General features: G+C 39.2%; 1 protein-coding gene across 1 annotated transcript in view; it reads left to right on the top strand.

The window, feature by feature from the left end:
- Positions 1 to 9,135, top strand: part of MYO1B (myosin IB) — an 83,110-nt gene that overhangs the window by 15,729 nt on the left and 58,246 nt on the right. Inside the window, exons 3-4 of the mRNA XM_010152385.1 lie at positions 5,837 to 5,931; positions 9,005 to 9,109. Of these exons, the coding sequence (XP_010150687.1) occupies positions 5,837 to 5,931; positions 9,005 to 9,109 (200 nt within the window). The remainder of the gene's footprint in view (positions 1 to 5,836; positions 5,932 to 9,004; positions 9,110 to 9,135) is intronic.

The following is a 9,135-nucleotide window of genomic DNA, read 5'->3' as shown; positions in this document are numbered from 1 at the left end:
GAATCTCTGCTCCCGTGCCTGGAGCCACCTCCTCCCCCATTGAGCTGGGTGTCTGCAGAGCTGTTCCTCTCACATATTCTCACTCCTGTCTCCAGTTGAAGTTGCTGTTGCACAGCAACTTTTTCCTCTTCTCAACTACGTTACCCCAGAGGGGCTACCACTGTTGCTGATGGGCTCAGCCTTGGCCAGCAGTGGGTCCATCTTGGAGCCAGCTGGCATTGGTTCCATCAGACATAGGAGAAGTTTCCAGCAGCTTCTCATGGAAAGCCACCCATGCAGCCCCCCAGCTACCAAAATCTTGCTGTGCAAACCCAATATATAACAGTTGCCAACGTGAATAAGGAAGTGGGGAAGCGTGTGCAGGAGGTACCCTTCTCCTGCATATATTAGCCACATAGTATTGTTGATAATACAGGTTTCTGTGCTCACCAGGAAAATCAAATTGAGTAATGTGAATAGAAGACAAGGCTTTCCATCTGTCTCAGCACACCTCTTTATCCTAGTGTTTAAACTTGTTTTTTTCCTGATTGGCATTTTTCAAAGAGCAGCTGCTTGCCTGTGAAGGTCTATCCTAGCTGATGCTCCTTCAATTCAGCTGTTACTTTATTCACCCCAATGGCAGACTAATCAACCTTTTCTTTTCAAGTGTGTCAAAGTGCTGAACATGAGACAGTTCATAATTATGGAAAATGGGAGTACACTTTTTATCCTTAGGGCAATTAGATTAAATGATTCTGCACTATGAGCTAATACTATAAATAATCTCTTAAGGTTGTTTTTCCTGAATGGTGAATTTTCCACTGAGTGTCAGTGGGCGGGGGGAACATCTATAGCAAATAGTGATGATTTACAATGTAAAACCTCAAAGCACGTTATGAAATGTGCTTTATGAAATGACTCTTCCTAGGTCAGGTTATTAGGAATTTTTATACCCAAACAAGCTGTGATTTTGTTGTTTTCACGCTGCATGCTGTTAGAGGAGGAAATAATTTGTTTGCTGTCACCCTGTTACAGAGCACTTCTATGCACTCAGAAAGAAAAGGGAGGAGTTCTTAATTAAACTTGAAAGAACTAATATAAATTACATTTTATGTAAAATGTCTATTTAAAATGTATGCGCAACTTATATTTTACTGCTGTTCTTTTTAGTCTAGCGTGTGACATAGTCTTTGATGAGCACTGATGTCTAATATCCTGCCCGGTGTGTTTAGACACAGTTGAGCAGAAATGAAGGGTACCAAGGCTCTGCTTCGTGAAGAGTCGGCACAGTCAAGGAGAGAGGTTTTCTTAATTTCCTTTGAAAGTTGCAAATGAATTGGCAGTTGCAAGCCAACATTTAGCAATAAGTGTTTTAAAATGGGCATTGAGACCCTCAGAATCAAAGCAGCAGCCAGTGAAGGTGGAATGAAGTGAATTGACTCTATAGTGCATGAGAACAGCAATCGGAGGGAGTTTCACACAGTGTTAACTAGTTACTGCCAGTTGGGAATGCTAAGGGAAATGAGAGGAGGAAAGAGGTACCAATAGCTGGCAAATACTGATCCTCCTGATTTTGGCTTCAAGGAAGAAGATGGTAGAAGAGCTGCTCCTGTGAGCTGCGTTTGTGACAATAACAGCAAGGTTTGCACCCTTGGTGTAATTGTGGGTGCAATCTCGAGCGTTAAAATGAAACGCTAGCAGTGGGTGATGTTTTGGCGTGAGTGGCCTGTGCCTGTCTCTTCCTGACCTCTGTGTTTTGTGAGAGCATAGGGATGCTGTTGTACTGCTGAAAATTGCACGAGCCCTTTGGAAAACCCCCCTTGGAGGCCTATTTGCTGTTTCTCTTTGTTAGAATTTTTGGGTTAGGACTTTGTGACAGATCTGGCCATCTGGAGCTGTGTGGCTGAAAAAGCCGTGCTATAAAAAAGCAGAGCCTTCTAACTGAGCTAGGTGTGGGTGGTGTTTCAATTTCAAATTGCTTCTATACTTAAGTCTTAGCTAAAAGAGAACTCCAGTAAGTATTTCTGTGTTTGTTGTGGTAGGAAAATGTCGTTGTCTTTCATGAAAACCTAAAAATCAAAGGAGAGCTTATTATAAGGTATGGTAAATGACACTGCTGACACACTCGCCAGCTAATTCAAAACACATGGTTTATAACTGCTTTTTAAACTACATACTATTCTAAAATTCTGCTTAGGCTCTGTAATTGTGAGGTGGCTCATGGTGGAATGTGATTTAAAGCTATAGTTGCAACTCTTGTCTTTACAGAGCTGTGTTTTTTAATGTTGCCAAAGGGAAAAGAAAAGAAGGCTTATTTGTGGTCTATGGATCATTAAAATGTGTTAAACTAAGATGGCCTTAAGTGAAATTATTGGATACATTTGTAACAAATACTGAATAGCATGGAATGATATTTTTAGAACAAATAGAGTTTGAATCAAAAGACTGAAAGTTGGGTGGGTTTTTTTAATTGCAAAGATAAAAGGCAATACTAGATAGGAAGGACTGTGAGGTGTAATGGTGTGCCATGGAAGTTGACATGACAAATTAATAGATCTTTGAGATAAAGATCTTTGTTCAGGCTCTGACATAAGTGCATCTAATGCTGTTTATGCAATGCCAGAAAGACAAAGAAATCTTAGCTATTTAAATGCACTCTCCGCCTCCAATGACTTGTTGGAGCAGTGATTGAAATGTCAGAGCTGAGTTTTAGAACACTTTTACTGGGAAACTTTTGATAAGTACATATGCAAAACTTCTTTCGAAATGAGTCGGCTTATTTTTCATTTGTCTGTAGTACCTAACAACTGATGTAGTTGTGAGGTATTAGGCTTTGCTGGATGGTGTACAGGAAAAGATAATGTGTGCCAAGCGTCTCTGACTAGTTGGATAAACCAGAACCGGATGAAATCACACTCTCTTCTCCAACTTCAGAGGTCTTGCTGCAGTTTTAGACCTCTGCTGAGGGAGGAGAATAAGCATGATTTGGTGTTTTTAAGTATGCAGTGCAGGCAGAGTTGCTATATACATCAAGTAGTAAAATATATTTTGACAGGGGCTGTTGGGAAACTAAAATTCAATGTATTAGAAAAGATGAATGGTTACTAAGCTGATTAACTCATAACTTGGTATATCAACAGAGAGGATGCTTTCTCTGTGCTTGATGCTAACTTAATTTTCTGGTGTGAAACTGCTGCCACAAAGTTGTTTCAAGAGTAAGGTACTAGTTGATGGCTGAGATTGTCTGAAGGACAGCAAGCACAGAATGAGCCATCCAGTCTGTAAGTTTGAAAAGCATCTGCTGAGAGTGAGTTTCCTGAATCAAACCTATGGAAACTATAGCATTTGTACTAATGTTCTCTCACATGGCCCATGAGTGCTCCGGGCAGTTTTATTTCTTTCCTCTTCATCCTGCTGCTTGTTTTTTTCCTTGCAAAAAGGAATGTAATGTGTGCTGGAATCAGCTTTTCCGAGTGCCGTGCATTGTACTTTTCAATTTACAAGTATATCTGCAGCAGTGTTCAACAAATATTATTCATTTCCTAAATATGTCCTGTACGAGAGTCTGCTAAAGTGTTATTGCTACTGTAGTTTGGATTCCGGACAGTGAAGTGGATGCCAGAAATTGTGTCATGGTCTCTCAGCAGCAGCACTTTTTTCTCCCTTGCTGATTCTCCAGCGTGTTGGCCACATCACCAACTGACTTCATTCTAATGCTAAAAACATTACAGCCTGCTACTTCCTTCTAAACACATTTTCACCTCCAGCTGAACTACTGAGTTCAACTGCTTCAATCACCACAGCAGTATTAAGTTTTGAGAGATCAGTCTTAATTGGGGTTCAGTGGCATATGTATCAAAAGGAGTTAATGACCTTTGATCGTGGTTGTTAAGTGGATGGCCCAACCATCTGTGCAGAGAGGAGAATTGCAGTTTAGTGCCTTAGACAATGTAAGTTGGAGAAGAAAGCAGTGAGAGAGGTGGAACCCTGTTTCGGTGGTGCAACTAGACAGGCGGATGTGCTGCAGGAGGGAAAAGGACAGGAGGGACACGACATGAGCATCATGGGCAGGAACTAGGGGAAGGTGTGAGGATTTAGTAGTCAAGGAGCCATAAAGTATTTCCTTTACCTGTTTTCTAACCTTTTCAGAATGCCACTCACTTGGTGTGCTGGTCTCTTCTTGCACGATGGCTAACCTGATAACGTGATGCAAGCATAAAAACAAAGAAGCAGACAATGCCAAAACACAAATAAGCAAATACGAGAGGAGTCTAATACTGATGAGGAAGTATAAATGGTGTTGCACATGCATGTGATGATTAAACTCGGGACACTATGAGATGCTCTCCATAAACTTTTTGGAGAGAAGTCAGAAGGACGAACTGCTCGAGCTGAGGGACAGTGGTAGCAACAAAAGAAATAACTGTGAACTGATGTGTGTACGTGTAGGTTTAATATTTGAAGCGTTCAAGCTGTAGCAATAGGGGCCTTTAGAAAAGGTCACTCTGTGTGGCTCTCACTCCTTGCATTGTGTTGTCAGTGCTACCCCTACCTAGTTTCACCACAAAGAGCTTGCTTATCTATAGAGGGGCTGTGGTTGCCTGTGAAAGGTTATTCAGAACGAACACTTGATCTATTTGTAATTAATAGCTGAATGCAAAGCTCCTGAACTGTCATAGAATAAAGAACCAAGTTTCTAAAAGATGCATTGAACCTGCAACGATTATGCATGTTGACCTTAGAGTTGGCTTCTGTTGTTCATTCATGTTTTGTTTACAGTAGGTTATAAACAATACACACTTTCAAGTACATACAAGCGCTAAATATTTTACTAGGTGCATTAATGTGACAAAGCTTTTGGTCTGTTAACTGGATGTTTATTTCCTGTAAAAATACACTGTGTTTGGCTATCAGATTTTTCCTTTGTGTAATGCAAGTGTGCCTTTTTATTTGGATTTTGCTTTTACATCCTTTTTCAGATACTTATTGCTTACACTTTTCCAAGGGGTTCTAATGCTCAGTTTCCAGAGTCCTTTATTCCATGAACTGAAAATGTAGTTGAAACAAAACCAATACTACTCTCTCTGTCTCAAAATAACTAATAAAGAAAACTACATATAAGTAATACATCTGCATTTCTCCAAAATATATGTTGCTGCATGGCAACAAAGCACTTCTGGATTCAAATTGCAGCCCAGTAGTTTCAGGGTCATGATGATAAGAGCTCCATGGAAAGACATTTTTTGGTAAGGGAAGGCTGTTGATTCTTACTGTATAGTTTAATTTGACTACATGACATCACCCTTACTGAGTTAAGAACACATTTGATGGGAAATACTGCTGCATGCTGATGCAGAAGTCCAGAAATACCCAAATGCTTAAAATTCTCAATATTTTATAAGGTTCTTTGATTTCTTCCTAGTGCAGCTTATGGTATTGTTAGTGCTCAGGATTCTCCTGTTTCCTTTTTCTTAAATGTCCTCAGACAGAACAGGTCCTGTTGATGCACTGACATTTTGTTCAATAAAGAGTATGGCATTTGCTAATGAAGATCACTACTTAAATTTCCCTGAAATTTTGTGATTTGTTCTGAGCTTGCTATATTTAGAAGAACATAGAGATTATGCTTGCTTGTTCATGGAGGAAATCTAAATGAGCCTTTAAAAAAAAATATTAATCTTGCTTCTGTGGGTTTTTATATTCTGAAAAGTGAATGCTTCACCACTTACAGAACATTAGGACTTGGGGTCTTTTGGTGTTTGATTTGCTGTCTTTTTCTCCCTGCCTGGATGTCAAGGACAGATTGTAGTTATTGTTGGCTTATCTCATTCTCAGTTGACTCCTTCTTGCTTTGCAGTTTTGCTCTGTCAGATGAAGCATACAGATCCTTAAGGGACCAGGACAAAGATCAGTGTATCCTTATTACAGGAGAGAGTGGAGCTGGAAAAACAGGTAAGAAGCAGTTTTGTTCTTGTTCAAAAACATTCAGACTTACTCAGTCTTGCGAAGTGATGATGGAGTCTGTAAGAGTTGAGAGATACCAGTATCTCTTTGTGTCTGGCGGTTGCAGAAAATGCATGCTGTCATGCTTGTTGCTGTAGGCGTGAACTCACACAGACTGGTGTTTTTTCACACTGTCACCATGATGCAGTCCTATCATGTTAACACAGTATCCTCATCAGTATGCCAGTGCTGGTTTGTGATAGGGTGCTGCCAGGGCCTGAAAACTTTTAGGCTCTCCCTGTGGGAAATATGAAGATGGAGGAAACTGTATGCCCTTGGTCTTCTAGACTGGAACACAATCCTTTGATACTTCTGCATGTCTTTTAACAAATATATGCGTTTAAACTAGATTATACCATTTATTCAAGGGAAATAAATAATAGTAGCTGATCACTTTAGAAATTTCAGTCTTTTGCATGCTGTGCTCAGCTGCAATTCTAAGATTGGCTTGTGTACCAGAACACTCTGTTTCTCAGGCAAAGCTGAAATTGCCTCGAAAATGACTGGTAATTTTTTAACTGGAATGGTAGAAATCAAGTGAGGATTGCATAACTTGGCAATATTTTAGGTAGACCTTAAAAAAGAAATAGTTATTTTCTGAAATACCAATTTAAATCTGAGGTGAGTTGCAAAAGACACAGCGAGTAGGAATGGATGCATCTGTGTCCACGTAATTTAAGAGATTTTTCCTTTGAGTCTGCGAAAATGTGGAGCTTTGTATGCTTGTACTGAGCAGGTCTTAAAGTGGGTAGCAAGGAGTTGCTTTCCAAGCCTTTTGTGAAAATGTCAAATGTAGCCTTCATCTTTGGTTTTTCTTTGACTAGTGACATCCAACTGAGAGGTCTTGTAATCTTGGAATGTAATCCTTTTTTTCAGTTGGATAACATGAAAATACATGTGTGTTCAGTAAGAGTGTGTGTTAAAATAATCAAATTCTTACTAATGTGATTGTTAGGGATTCTGTCTAGGAGTTCAAAATTCAGAAAGGAGTCTTGTACTGGTATTGTTTAATGTCTTGATTTCCTCAGGGACTGTGAATTATCAAGCACTTCAGACAACAGAGGTCCACCTGTTATGCATTTATGTATTCAGTTGAAAGGTGTAGCAGTGGTTGAATTTCTGAACTTCTCTATTTGTAGAGAATATTCTAGTAGATTCAGATTTGTATGGAGATTCTGACTTCTGTAATTTTCATAGCCATATGGGACATAATATGCATTACTCCTTTTTATAAAGGTAAGTACAGAATAATATAGGGTTTCAAATTCAAGGCAATAATCAACTTGGAATCTGTGCTATTCTTTCTCTAACATTTTATGTAACTACTGTTTCTGAAATGGGGCTATTAGCTGAGAAGTCAGCATTCCATTGTAAAGAGAAAAAGGAGGGGACGGGGGGAAGTTGCTGAAGTTGAGGAAACAAACTTGTTTAGTACAGATCCTATATAACTCTGGTGTAGAGTTTTGGTAACCAGAACATTTGACATGTTTGGGCTGGAAGAATTGAAACTGAACTGTCATCAGTGGTTTTTTTTTTTTAATTTATTTCCAATGTTGTTTTTGTTTCACTGCATGTTTATATTGCTAATCAGTAGTAACATTGTGCAAGAAAACAAGGTACCCTACCAGAATGAGTGGTGTATTTAAATGTTTTTAGATGTTAAGGTGGTGATTCCTTTCCTGGTGACTTTATTGGACCAGAGTTCCTAATAAAAGAAAGGGCCTTTATTTTCTTTCAGTGATGTTCAAAGCCTATCTTGAAATCGTTGTGCGTTACCTTAATGCATATTATTTCATAATACCCTATTTGCTGCTTCAGTGCTTTCTTCTCTCAGTGGCTGAGTAGCTCTACTTAAAGATGTTGGCTGTTTTAGGAAATATTTCGAATAAAATAATTTGGTAATTCCAAGCTCTGAAGGGAACGGATTCTTAAAAATGAGAGCTGGGTTAGACACGCGGTTAAAGGAGATGGGAGGCTTTACAGACACACCTGTGGTTCTTGCTTCCTGTGTGTCAGGTTTGCTCAGTTATATGGGATGGTAATTTAATACCAGCAAACAAATTTGATCAAATAAGAAAAAATCAAAATCCAAGAGATAACTTCTTGTTTGTCAGTTCTTTCCTGAAATGAAACCCTTAAATTTGTAACCAATCTCTGAAGAACAAGTAATGGGACTTTTATGACCACTGTGTTGAGTGGATAGGGATTCCAGCTGTTAGTAATTACAGTGTATATCAGCTGATATTGCCTCAAATTTCTCTACCTTGCATCATACTAAACATCACAGACTTTGTTTATAAACAGAATCCTGTTACGGCTGCTCTTTGTTCTACCAGCAAAGGCATTGGATGGATTACTTAGTATTTGTTTCTGCCTGTATATGAGTGAATGACACCAATATAAACTCAGCTTTGAGAGCCCAAAAATTGTTGCAGACTTTGTTAGAAGTTTATACTTCCAAATTGGTGCCATTGTTTAAATGAATGCTTCACTTTCTCTAGTGTTATGTGATGTTGAATTGCGGTTACTCATTGACTCGTAGTGTACTTTACCGTTGTAACTACATGTGAATAGTGTTTTGTCTTTACACTTGTGCTGTTGTGTGTCTGCTGATATAAACTGATCGAATTTTGTGTCTTGAAACTGCTTGGGCCTATTTTTTCAGGCTGGATTAAAACAGTTCCAATGTCTCAGCTAGGGATAATGCTCTTTCCTTACTGAATGTCTCCTACTGAGGCTAAATTAGAAAGTAACAGGTAATGTGCCATATCCACTGGTGGCTTCTTTAGCTTGGGAGGGCTCTAGGTGTTGAAGTCAATAGGGCTGCTGATGTGACAGGTCTCATAGCACGATATGCTCCTTCCTCAGTTCCAGATGGTACAGCAACGTAGAAGAAAACGGAAATGAAATGTGCTTACAGTTGCTGTCTGGCATCATGAAAATGTGATGGAGATCAATTCTGCAAACCATTTAATAGCCTATTTACCAATACTTATCACTTTATTTTGTTCTCCCCCCACAGAGGCAAGCAAACTTGTCATGTCATATGTAGCTGCTGTGTGTGGAAAAGGAGCAGAGGTTAATCAAGTAAAAGAACAACTTTTGCAGTCAAACCCAGTTCTTGAAGGTAAGAATCTCATTGAGCATGTCAGA

The sequence above is a fragment of the Eurypyga helias genome, unplaced genomic scaffold, assembly GCF_000690775.1.
Source record: "Eurypyga helias isolate BGI_N326 unplaced genomic scaffold, ASM69077v1 scaffold10100, whole genome shotgun sequence".
In the NCBI taxonomy this organism is placed as follows: Eukaryota; Metazoa; Chordata; class Aves; order Eurypygiformes; family Eurypygidae; genus Eurypyga; species Eurypyga helias.
The sequence above is the reverse complement of the archived record's forward strand: the minus strand, read 5'-3'. Positions and strand labels throughout refer to the sequence as shown.